At 42.8% G+C, this 13,523-nt stretch overlaps 1 protein-coding gene across 12 annotated transcripts in view; it reads right to left on the bottom strand.

Moving 5' to 3' along the window:
- rapgef2b (Rap guanine nucleotide exchange factor 2b) overlaps positions 1-13,523 on the bottom strand; it is a 100,175-nt gene that overhangs the window by 32,298 nt on the left and 54,354 nt on the right. For 7 of the 12 annotated variants that reach the window (XM_027280749.1, XM_027280747.1, XM_027280748.1 and 4 more), the window contains one exon: positions 8,296-8,313. The exons of 3 other annotated variants lie outside the window; for them this stretch is intronic. In XM_027280749.1, the coding sequence (XP_027136550.1) occupies positions 8,296-8,313 (18 nt within the window). Of the gene's footprint in view, positions 1-505; positions 1,092-8,295; positions 8,314-13,523 lie in introns of those variants that run through there. 2 more of the 12 variants (XM_027280752.1, XM_019263613.2) reach the window with 2 other exon arrangements.

Here is a 13,523-nt window from a genome sequence, read left to right as displayed (position 1 = left end):
TATGTGTGTGTGTGTGTGTGTGTGTGCGCGCCTTTTATCCATAATGAATCATTACAGGCCACACACTCACAGCTGTGTGTTCTCACTCCTAATAAGATAAAGCGCTGGATTTGTTATAGACGTTAGTTTGGCGTGAGCGCACGAGGCCTGTAAGATCAATAGAGTCATTGTGTGTGTGTGCGTGTGTCTGCGCGCGTGAGTGACAGCGAGCACATGGCGGCCGTTTCTAGTACAACACACTGACACACATCGGAGGGCTCGACGCGGGGCTGCAAACGAGCCCTCCGGTTTGGTCCCGGTCAGACCCCCGTTCAGGTTTCTGTCGCGTCCTTGGCCTGCCCTGCGTTCATTCATCTTGTCGAGGCTCGATAGAAATCCGATGCACATCAATTATAGGGACGGTAATCATATCTAGTGGGTCATAAATGAAGGAGAGGAGAAAGAGAGAGAGAGAGGGAGGAAAAAAAGATGGAGAGAAAACGTTGCACGTCGATAGGCTACTTACCGGGGTTTTATCTTGCTGGCTCGGGACTCCATTGCTGTCTGATGCTGCTAATGGTTTCATAATGAAAAAATGTTTGCCGGGCTAAAATCTAACATCCCGGAGCTGCTCTATGCTACAGCACAGACCCCCATCTTCATCCGAGCCGCCGAGCCTGCCTGCCTGCCCTCTCCCCTCCCTCGGCTCTGCGCCGTCTCTCTGGAAGGAGGCGGCGGCTTGTCAGTTTTGGGAGTATCCGCTGTTCCTTGGCCTGATTACACTCTCCAAAAAAGAAAAAAAAAACCCAGCAGCAGCAGCAGCTTGTGCGTTTATTCCAGCCTCCCCGCTGCTTCCCACAGAAATATCTTAAAACCACAGAGGAGGTGGCAGATATCCTTTTTTATTTTCTTATCCAAAGCAAAAGACGAGCCGGCTCCTTACTGTCCGCGCACTTGACATTCACATCTCCAGCCGGAGAGAAGAGCGGCGCGCCGACAATACAGCAGAAAACAGGAAAGAAGAAGAAAAAAAAAAAAGATGAGAAAAAATGGCTGACAACACTTTCACTCACGTTTGCTCCCTCCGCCTCTCCTCTCTGTCTCCCTTTCTCCCTCCCTCCCTCTACCGAAAGCAAAGCTCTCACACACACAAACGCACGCAAACGCCTTTATGCACCATTACATTATCTGAAGACGCCTGCAGCCTCCTCAGCCACCGAGCTACTGTACGTTAAACCCAGAGGTTTGTTTGGATCGGGGGGGCAGAGGAGGAGGAGGAGGAGGAGGAGGGGGGAGATGTGTGTATGTGTGTCAGGGGTGGAGGAGGGGGAGATGAAGGAGGGGAGGGGGTGCAAGGACCTCCTCCCTGCCAGACAGTGATGCTGTAAGAGCAGCCACGATGGCTGGGCTTACAAACACCCCCAGCACAGATAGAGAGATGGAAAGAGGAGAAAGGCGGATGAGAAAAATGAAAAGTGGGAGGGGGGGAGGGATGAGAGAGCAGAGATGAAACGTCAGGATGGAGCTGATACACGGTGGAGTGGTGGGAGGAAGAAAGACACAAAAAAAAAAAATCAAAAAGGTGGATGGATAGATGGATGGATGATAGAAAGGGTTGGAGGGGGAGAGGAGCACAGTGGGAGTAATGCCATTATCACGCTCACTTCAGCACAAGACCATGGCTGGAGCCGGTTGGCATAGTAACGGAATGAAGGAAAGCGATTTCCTGGGCGGGGAGACAGAAATGGAGACAGCAGCACTTCCTCTAGAGAGAGTGAGTAAAAGAGGTAGAACCACAGAAGAAGAGAAAGAGGAGGAATCGTTTTTCTCAAGGAGGAGGGCAGAGAAAAGTGGAGGAGAGGAGAGGAGAGGAGGGAGGAAAGAAATTCAAAATGGGCAGACGGCAGTGAAACACACACTGGCATCAGAGATGTCACTCTGTCACTGTCACTCAACTGGAATAGCCATGGCAACTGGGTGAGCACGAGCCGCTGCCACCCCCCCTCACCCTCAGCCTACCACCAGCCCCCTACACACCCTCCAGGGCTTTCAGTTGCTGTGGCGACCGAAGCAGCGAGACATGGCGAAATGGAGGAGGGAGGGGAGACAAGTGTGTGTGAGTGTGTGTGTGCGTGTGTGTGTACAAGACCAAAAAAGTGGCAATAGACTGCCACTTCACCTTCACTCAGCTGTAGTACAATGAGCAGCAGCGTCACCAACAAACAAACAACACGCAAACACCACTCTGCTTTGTGAGAACAAGAGGGGAAATATGTTTGTATTATGCATGTGTGTGTGTGTGTGTGTTCAGGTGGTAGGCCATGCCTCTAGAGACTCTGGATATTGGATACATAAAAAGGTCCAATATATGGAGGGTCTCCTGAGAGACAGAGATGTGAAGATGGCATTCTAAATGACAAATAAAAAGAAAAGAAAAGAAAACACATCACAGGGAACAATGAGAGTTTAAAGGCCAGCCAAGACAAATAAAAATTTAAAATTAGAAAAAAAAAACAGACCTTCTCCGGTTCATATCGCAAAATAATCTGAATTTCAGAGACACAAAGGACTGAATATCACCAACCAGAGCTGTTGTCATTACAGCCGAAGAAGCAGCACACCACCAAGTGTCACACTGTTTTTATGAAATTTGAGGGTGTCAATCATAATCTGCCATTCTTTTTATTTTCTTGTCGTTTTGATGTTTTGAAAAATAAGTCAGTTCCTTGTAGTGTAATCTACAACTGTAATACTCTGACAGTATTACAGCTAAATTATCATTTGAGCACTGCAACTACTGCTCAGTTTATCAGTTAGAATATTGAGGAAATTAAACAACTAGTCTGATGATTAATTAGGTGATATATCGAGCAGAAATGGTCTGAGCTGCTGTTTTTCTGTATTTTAATTTATTATATATTTTTCAGATTTTGGATTGTTGGTTGTATAAAATAAGATATGTGATGATGCTTCTGGGATTCAACTATGGCTTAAAAAAAATCAAAATATTGGTCGCAATCTTTCACAGAATTATGATGCTAAATCATACCTGATGATCAGGTCTAAATTATGCAGCCAGTGGAGGCTGGAGCTTTTTGTTATTCTGTATAAAGAGCCTGGGTGCTGTGCCTCAGACAATGCCTGGAAAGCAGCGTACTACTAGCTGGTTTTGGAGCTGCTCCCAGTCAAAGTGATGGGGAGGTGTGTGGGAGGAGGTGACGGGGGCGGGGAGGGAAGCTGGAGACCCGGTATGACATCACCTCTCCCTGCCCCGAGCCATGATGTAATGTATCACAACAACAAAAAAAGCTCAGGTGCTTTGCTGTACAGCCCGATCATTAACGTCTTCAACAATCGCCGTGGGGGAAGAGGACCGGGGCATCATTACATCACCGCAGCAACGGGGTCGCGTCTGGGGAATATCAGACCTTCCTGCCCAACCCCCTTCGTTTAAAGCTTTCTAGGAACAAACAAGCCAATTAATCTTTTTTTTTACTGACTAATCACAAGCTAAATGTAAAGAGGGAGAGACAGGAGAGCATTGATCTTAGAGGATTGTGACAGTGACGTGAAAAACCCCACTTGAGAATAACATTAATGCACTCGTGCTCAATTGCAGTGTGTGCTAAATGCATGAGGTGGGAGGGAGGGGGGGTGAGAGGTTGGAGTGGGGGGAGTGTCTCATCTGCCATTTGTAAACAGTCTGTGAACCCCGCGTGGCTGCTACTGTTCCATGCATTTATAGGGTCGGCCATGTGATGGTGTTTTGCTTGCTGATGCGTAGCATTAGAGCCATAAAAACCTTATTACACTGCTGGATGACACACCAGTGCACAAACACATGACACACACACACACACACACACGTGCTAACATGGGGAGAGTATTTCAAGGGTGATAATAGAAAAAAAACAGCAACATCTCCAACTTCAATTCAACCTGATTTCTGTTCACACACACAGCAGAATACACACAGTGTAAGGCACCAGCTTGCATGATTTTAGTCAAACCTCTTACAGAGCACACACCCAGCACAGCAGTATATTTCTGCATTAAAGACATAACACACAGCTGACATGAAACCAGTCCTTCAGCATGGTAAAGCATGACAGTGATCATATCCCAAGATGCATACCATCCAAAGAAAAAAATAACAACACACAAACAAATTTAGTCACATCTGGACTGCATGTCTGAGGCTTAGTTCCTCAACCAAAATTGATATTTTGAGACTTTAATGTGGCTCTCATAAACCAGCTCAAGAGCAGAGACTAGAAGCGGGGAGAATAAATGCTGCAGAAACGCTTCTTAAAGTGAAACATAACATTTTCATAATGAAGCGATTGTTTTCACACACCGCTTTGACGGGAGACTTGTGAACGTGTGAAATAATCAAATGTTAAATTTAACTCTAATGGCATTGTTGTGATTTTTACACTTGTAGAATAACGGGTAATTCTAGCCAAGACAATCAGGATATCAAAAAAGCAAAAACAAAACAAAATCATCACCAGAAAATGAAGCTTCAGTTGCTTTTATCTTACTTTAAAAAAAAATCTTATTTAGACATGCGCAATTATTGAGAATTGCAATATGGCCCAGTGAAAGATGCAAATTTCAGAAGCTGCAATTTTTGGATAAAGGTAAAACGTGTGACAAACAGCATTATAATGAAGTACTGCCATGCTGCGGTGATGCCCTTGCCTGCAAATCCTGTTCTACAGATCATACAGACCCCAACAATTAAATGAAAACTGTGATTATGCCCACTAAGCATGAATCATATTGCAATCTGTCAACATAATTGCAATATGATTTTTTTTAAAAACCATATTATGCAGCCCTTGCTTAAGAAGACTTCTCATGGGAACATACATTGGTTTTTATAGAAATAAACTCAACGTACTCTGATTTATTGATCTGTGTCTGTTCTCGTTCACTGAATTTGTTTGCAAGCCAACAGAAGCCTCATGCAGAGAGAACGCAGCCCTCTTGACTGCCAGCGCATTAATCCTCGACGTCAGTCCCATTACGACGGCTCTAAATAGTATTGTTAGAACGAGAAAGATGATCTAATAAAGAGACTACATTTTCATAACTGCAGCCCAGGGGATTATTTCATATATCAAACTGTTGTCACCTGCACGCTGCTCTGGAAATAATTCGATACGCAAGGCACGTTTAAAAGATTACACTTGTAGGTTCACAGGAGCAACATCTGTCGTGCCCTTGTATCCGCTACAAGGTTCATAAATCTAGAAAAGTGAATGAAAAGAGGAGCACTGGGAGAATAAGTGGCAAAGTAAGATTGTCGTGAAGTGAGTGAAACATTGATTAGTAACTAAAGGTTTCCGGATCAGGTTATAGACTAACTGTGGAAGGTTATGACCTGGAAGTCTGAAGTGGAGTGGACTGAAGTGGTCTCGGTGAGTCAGTCAGCTGCAGGGAGCATGTTCCACTGTACTCCATGTCAGAAAGAGAAGGCAGTAGCAATCTTTAACCGTAAAGGGTCAAATGCATGTGTTCAGTCAAAAGTCCAAAGACATGAAGAGGGGCTGTGCTTTGAGCTAAATGTTAACATCAGCATGCTGATGATGTTACGAGATCACCAAAGTTATTAGGATTCATCCTGTGGAATATGTACTTATTTACAACCTTTTACTTTTACCACCTACATTTTTACACAAATATGTGTACTTTCTACTCCTTTCTACGTCAAGGCAGGTGCGTATGCAACAGCGTAACAGATGTCACAAGACAAGAGCGGGAGATGCGACCCCGTTTGAGGTTTGAGTTACCTTTGCACAGAAACAGCCGGCAGACGAACAAAGAGAGCACTTTATACTTTTATCGTACATTTCAGAGCCTGTACTTTTTCACTTTTATTTGAGTGCCTGGCTATAAACCTTCTAAAGGCACTACAGCAGAGAACCATGCTCATATTTCTGAGGATAACTGGTCAAATGGAGTCAATGTGGTGTTACTGTATGATTTGTAATTCCTCTCAACAGCCATACGAGATAAAAATTTATCATGGGGGAAGAGGCCACACCAAAAAGTGAAATTCTTCCTTGCAAAACAAGAAACTCTCTACGACGACAGCAGAGAAGAAGAAGTTATTACAGGATTTTAAACTGCTTTTACAGCACATGGATCTCGGGGCGAGTGATAATTGCTCTTGTGGAATCTGGTGCGTTAATTGATATCATCCTTTACAGCTTAATAGTTCACATTCACAATGTGCAACTTAATGTAAGAGGATATTCCATCAGCTGGTTTTATTCTCCGTTTTACTGCCCAATGTACTCACGGCTAATAGCAGTGTTACAGACGCAGTTACATACAACATGATTATGTGATGGTTTAATGTATGTATGCCAGACATCTGTCTCGAAAAGCACCAAACTTCGATGATCCTTTTCCTTTATCATGCTCTTATCTTTATCAGCTGTCTTTCTCAATGATAACATGTATTCAGAGGACTGTACACTCAACATGAAGCAAGACAGTTTAACTAATTTTATTTTTAGACTCATGCAAAACAGATTTTAACCCTTATTCAACCAGACAAGCAGAATGCGCCTTGTTATTAATATCTCAAGTATCTCCTGCAGCATGCAGCATGGTCTAACATTGAACAGATCAAACAGTTCTGCCATCAATAGTTCAGAGGGATTTTGATCAAGTGACACGGACAACAAAAACAGCACACTTTGTTATCCTTGCAGTGCGGCCTCATTACTATCCAAAATAAATGTCAATGTGTCAAACCTTTGTGAAAACACTCAACTTTCAAAAAGGTCTTTGAATGTCAAAACTGACATGAAAAGCACATCAAATGTCAGTAAGCGTGTCCTAGAACACTGGTTGAGAAATGAACCGCAGACAAGCGCAATTTCAGCTGCATTGTGGAGTATGGGCAAAATATCCGTTCTGCTTTCATCAAAGCATAATGTCTGATGATATTTGGCTATTAATAACAACAAAACACCAATTTTGCTTTGGTTTCTGTGCTGGGAAACAGATGGAGAAACAAAGAAAGACGCTCTACAACTTCAAATAAAAAGGCACGTTCACTTACATGCTCTTTTCATCAAACGCAATGACAGATTACAGATTTATTGATAAAGTAACAGTTCTGGAGCTGAAACACTTAGTCAATTAATCAATTAGTCGATGGACAGAAAATTACATAGGCAAGTATTTTAATGATTGATTGACTGTTTAAGTGAACGTCTTTGGCTTTGTCAGGTAAAACAAGCTATTAAAATAAGTGAAATCGTGATGGGCCTTGCTATTTTGTGGACCAAATCACTGATTTATTTAATGGATAATAAAATAATCATAAGTTATCTGAATGATTTTAAACAAACGCCCCCAAAAAATGAAGGAATGAGGGAGGCAAGAAAGCAAGAAAGTGTACGATGAAGCGTTTCTTCTTTCATCGCCGCAGTTCCTACAACAAGGTCTATTCAAAACTGAGGCTTTTGTATCTGTGCACAGCTGAAGCAGAGCCGCTTGTCACAAAGGACAGCTCTAAAAATAGGAGCTTGGCTTTTTCTGCGGCCGAGAGTGGCAGGTTTGTTCTCCCTGCTCTCGCATTTCTCAGCAGGCCCCCGACTCCTCAACACCTTTGAGTTCTGATCTCTTCAACCTTTTCCTTGTGTATTCATCTCTGCTCGGACACTGCTGGACACTGCAATGAGACGCTGAGACGCACAGACCAATGCGTGGCGATGCCACTTTCATACGCTTTATAAATAAAGCCCACGCCGCATTTATGGCTCTATATAGCTAGAAATGTCTTTCAGAGCCAGAGCCAGAGGCGAGACCCAACAGAACCACACCTACACAGCAGGGATAATAATAATCCATAGAGCCTAAAGACAGTCAATATCATTATCAAGCACATCAGCACAGTTCTTCAATCCACTAAATTGTTGCCATTATCTCAGTTTACAAGCCCATAAGCTCCAGCGGACTGATGATTATCAATCAACAACGTGATGAAGTCCATTCTCAACCGATGCTGATTTTATGCGTCGAAGCAGAAAACATGAGTGGATTCATGTTGCTGTAGATGTTGTGGTAATACAATGTGTGGTGCAGGCGTCCCTGTTCGTCTCCATCAGTGTCAATGTCAGCAAATGGAAGGTATTCATTAAGGAAGTCTACCAGAAGCTGCAGATACGACAAATGGGGAACAGACGGAGATAAAACCTCCAGCAGAAACACAGACACAGACAGCTAGAGAAAGCAGTACACACACACACACACAGTAGGCACAACAGACAACATTGTTAATAGGTACGGTACCTGAGGTTTATTGCATTCCTGGCAGCCAGGTTAAAGGAGAGAGCCATGAAAAGAAGCAGAAGAGATGAAAGTTATCAAACATGCCACTTGCCAGTTGAGGACGGGAGAAGAAAAGTGGGTGAAAGCTGCACAGGCATGTTAAAATGCAGCGCTCTGCACCAAACTGAGGAAGAATTTCCATGTTACCCTGAGACTGAATGCGTCTGCACGTGACTGTATCGGGAAATCTTCAGAGAGATCTTTGTGTAAGTCCTAAAACTCAAAAACTTTAATTAGTTTCTCTCATTTAGATTTTTCTAAAAACAAAGCCACTTTTTTAAATATGCAAGAAAAATGTATATTTGAATTAAAAAAAAAAAAAAAAGATTATATCAACCTTCGGGCAGATTTATTTTATTGTTCTGGGACTCTAAATAATTTACAAGGTGAAAACTCGACTTTCTCTGTGCTCTAAGCCAAGGACAGGTAGGGAACACACAGACACGCATTATTATTATTCTGGCTTGGGCACGCACACGCACACACACACACACACACACACACACACACACACACACACACACACACACACACACACACACACACACACACACCTTTCCATTTAGCATGCCTGCAGATTACTGAAGAGATAACTTTAACTTCTTAACCTCCTCATTACCACCGAGGGACATTTTTTCCCACCTCCAAACACACAATAAGACTCCAATTATAAGACACTATATATGTAGTCATTTCAAAAGTCACTTTATCTTTTGCAAATTAACTTTGGAACCTTCGGTACAATTACCTCAAACACATGAGACCACGGTGGAGCGAGCTCTTAGTGCCCAGTCTCAGTTCAGCAGTTATAGCACCCACTGCTCTCAGATTTAAGATCACACTTTAAAGTTTAAGCAGGCCTGAGATGATGATTTAATTTACAATAATAACCTAGTTCAAGCTTCTCCAATGTAAGCTCTTATTGGATTTCTACGTACTAGAGAAAAGACAAGTAAAGTAAAGAGAACTCGTGAACTAAAGCTCACAGAGTATTCTGCACTTTAGCTACTGACGCTAGCTTCACAGGCGGCTACCTCAATAAAACATTATTGAAGGAATGGCTCTGTATTTTGGGAAACACAGGCTCAAAGTCTTGCTGGAAGTTAGGTGAGAAGATCAATACGTGTCTCGTGGATGGTAGGTATTAAGCTGGGGGCAGCAGCTGGTTAGCTCACTGTAGCACACAGACTGGAAACAGATCTAGTCTCGTCCTGTAAAGATACTGATTCTTATTTGTCATTTTGGGTGCAGCTGTGTTGGGTTTGAAGTTCACATGGAGTGAAACTGTGCTACCCTGTGACACATGGTGTAAAATGATCTTCACAGCCCAATCCTCACATTCATCATTCACTTATACTGTTAATATATTGGGCCAAAGTCATCTCATACATATGTAGGCACTGAGCAATTAATATTTAAGAGCTCTCAAAGGTAAATACTTGTCAGAGAAACTCACTCTTGTCTGCAATAACTCCACACATTGTACGGTTTATCTTAAAGCAATTAAAAAGCAGTCGGTAGATGAGCGAGCAATGTCACTGTCAAGGACACTCCGACAGAGTGTGATTGCTGATGGACACTATGGCAGTTGCAGGGATTAAACCTGTGACCTTCTGATTACAGGACGGCCTCGCTAACCACCAGGCCACCCGGGTGGAGGAAAAGAGTAAAAGGAGTATTGATTGTCTGCCTCCTGCTGCTTGTATAATTATAGAACAGCTGTTTGGGGCCTTGGATGCCCTACTAGCCACTGAGTAAACCCAGAGGAGGAATATTACTCATCTGCTCAGAGAGTGTGGGGTGTCTGAGGAGAGTTTGGAAAAGAGCTGAGGCGAGGAGGGGGGACAAAAAAAAAAAAAAAAAAAAAAGAGGACAAAGGGTAGAGGAGATAATGGAAATGATCAGAACGAGATAAAAATCAGTTGATGGCGGCCACATCAACGTTTCATTTTAAAGTGATTGACAGGCAGAATCTGCACAAAGACATTAAGTAAGTGGCTGAGTGAGAGATCAGGGAGAAAATCAGCGTGTGCATGGTGTGTGTGTGTGCGTGTGCACGACAGGTCGAAGGCACAAATGGCTGTTTATATTAGAGGAAGAGATAGAGTGTGTGAGATAAAGTGCAAAATGGCGAGCGACTGAGAAATGGAGATTATGAGCATTCGTGAGGGAGGATATAGAAAGTGCAACAGAGAGAGAGAGAGAGAGTGTGACGCTCGAAATAACCAGTGTCCATTCTCGACAAGGCACCCAAGTCTTATCCCACTGCTCTGAGCACACAGGAGACGTGTTGAATCTCAAACACTGTCCTCTTTCACTGCCCTGATTTATTCAGGACACATCTATAAACAGAAATTTATTTTTATGCGTCTATCTTCATCTTTTTTTTGACGTAGAAATTCCTGGATCTTCGCCTCTGATGATGACGAACCACAAATATAAGCTCAAACCACAGCTGTGTTTCTTTTCACGCACTTTAAATGAGCATGTCAACTACATTCCTTAAGTGAAGTGTGATAATTATATTTTACATGACAAGCCAAGGAGCAAAATGTCCTTCAGATACATGGGATGAAAGATGGTTTGTGGAAATGTGATAACGACGGTGAAAAAATAAAAAGAGGACAGTCTTTCAGCATACCTTAAATCTTAAAGCTTTTAATGTTTAGTAGTAGATGTGTGGACAATAAATCTGACCAACACATTAGAAGCCAAGCCAAAACTGCCATCTTTCACCTCAGAAATATTGCAAAGGTCACTCCTGTGAAACACCAATGCATTATCGTAATGAACGAGAATCAGAGCCACAAGCTTAGCAGGCTAACAAGCGCGGAGATCAGGTACAACTTGTTCAGAGATCAATATGGATAAAATCATCTTTAATCACTGCCATCCTTGCTTTTTTTTTCAGTGCGTCACATAGGTTGGGTTTTTCAGGGGGAACTAAGAGCGAGTGAGAAAAATAGCAAAAGAAAAATGGCCACAAAAGCAGCAACAACTATGGATGAGATCAATACTGCTGTAGACGGTCGTTTAAGCCGACTTCTATATTTACATGTTCAAGAAATAACTCGCATTATGTTTGAACCCTGAGAGCCAAATAATCCTCACATTATACAGATAATAGCTTTGCTTCAGATCATGGTGGTGAGCGTGGGGTAGCTGTATAAGTGTGTTTGTGTGTGTGAGTGTGTGTGTCAGCACTCCCAGTGGGAGTTCCACTACTGGGTTAGCATTACATTTATCTTTTAGATATTAAGATACAATGACTGAGCATGTAACAGCTGTTTTCAGACAGACTGCCCACTGCCTGTATTGAACCTGTGACCTTGGTGTTACAGAACAATCCATAGGCACACTGTACCTGTCTGACAATGAAGGCCACTCTGCTACTTAGCTATTTCAGGACTTAATGCAATACTGAGCACGGCGGCTGGCATTGGTACATCACATCTCGTCATGCTCAAAAAAGAAAAGCCATTATGTTTACGTTCAGATTTTTAAGCACATATCACTGATAATACTTTATTAAGACTTTTACTTGTATTAGAGTATTTTTCAGATTGTGCTATTAATAGTTTTACTAAAACAAAAGATCTTCCCTCACAGCTTATTCTTTAGACTAGGAAAGGTATTGTGACCTTACAGCGCAGTCCTGGTTGTAACACACACTAACGTAAAATCTGATGTTCCAGATATGCCTTTAACGGAACAAGAGCTAAAACAGCTCGTTGATTAATCAACAGAGATCAAAGCAGGATGTGTCACTTTTATATATTTTCTTCAAGTTTTGGACGGTTGGTTGGACGGAACAAGAAAACCGAAACATCACCTCTGCACTGCAAACTTGTGATGGACAGCCATTCCTTCATGAACATATAGACGAAACAATCAGCAATGGAAATAATCATCTCAGCCCTCAATAAAATAGATCGGTCTACAGAGTTTCTCATATCGGCAGAGTTTTGCAAGCTTCAGATCAGTGTCTCCTCTGATTCTTTAGCCTCATGTTAACGTTAGAGTGACTAAGCTGAATAAAAATCTTGCCTGACGGAGAGATTTTCTTTCTTCAACACCAAGTTTCTCCTCGGTGCATTTCTCACCTCCTAAGTATGCCTTGGGGTAAGAGGGAAGAAAATTTGAGCGCTGCCTGGCGTTCTAAATGATAGCGATTAGCTTGCTATGTCAGCTTAGCATCCGCCCAGATTCAACTCTGTCGCTCTGCTCCCCTCCACCCCTCTGTCAGCAGCAGCAGCAGCAGCAGCGGCGGCTGCGGTGGAAATGGCATACTGAGCTCTTGCTAAGTTAGCTCCCTTCCCTACTGTACTTCTAAGTGCACTTGAGCAGAGCCCATTCGGGACTGCTGGTTGCCATGGTACCTGCTTCATCCTTCCCACAGGAACGCTACTAGAGCGAGGCGACTCGAGTGTGTGACGGGAGACATCGGGCCATGAGAAAGTTCAGTGCAGTCTTTTGAAACTAAAACACAGCGAGTCTAAATTTAGGATTCAGGGTGGGGCTGGAGGGAGGCAGCAGGAAGATGACGATGTCGCATTTTTCCATTTAAAGCGTGATTGTTTCAGAGCGTTCCAAGAAGAACTGGGTACACTAACAGAACCCCCATGGGAGCGTCAGGAATGAAGGGAATGCAGTGAAATTGTGCAGAACAGGAAAAAACTACATGCAACTGCTGGGTTATTTGTATCATTAGTGTGAAAACGCTTTGCTTCCCATTCCCAGGGAAAGAAAACACAGATAGGGGGGAAAGTCTTCCTCTGTTGGGGTCGAATCCCTTCGCATGATACTCTTCCTCTTGTGACAGGATACAAGTCTTTACACCGTCAGAGTCACCAAAACAAGTCCTGCTTTCATTTTCCATTGCTGACTTCATCTAAACTCTATACAAAATGCAAGTTTGATAATTAATCCAGCTTCTAGCTTGCAGTATTTAATTAGAAATATTGTTTAGAACCTTAACCCTTAACGCTCCTTTTGAAAATCCCTCCTCAACAAACACAGTTCAGTTCCAAAAAAACAATGAAATCACAATATACCGTCTTCTCATCATCAACCATTGTTCTCTACTTCATCTCATGCACTCCAAAAATGACACTACTAACACTTCTTTATGTTTTGTTGATTGGGTGCTCTGCATTAAAACCATCCAGTGAGATGCACCAGCAGACGTG

The sequence above is a fragment of the Larimichthys crocea genome, chromosome VII (assembly GCF_000972845.2).
Source record: "Larimichthys crocea isolate SSNF chromosome VII, L_crocea_2.0, whole genome shotgun sequence".
In the NCBI taxonomy this organism is placed as follows: Eukaryota; Metazoa; Chordata; class Actinopteri; family Sciaenidae; genus Larimichthys; species Larimichthys crocea.
Note: the sequence above shows the minus strand (reverse complement) of the source record. Positions and strands in the feature narration are given on the sequence as shown.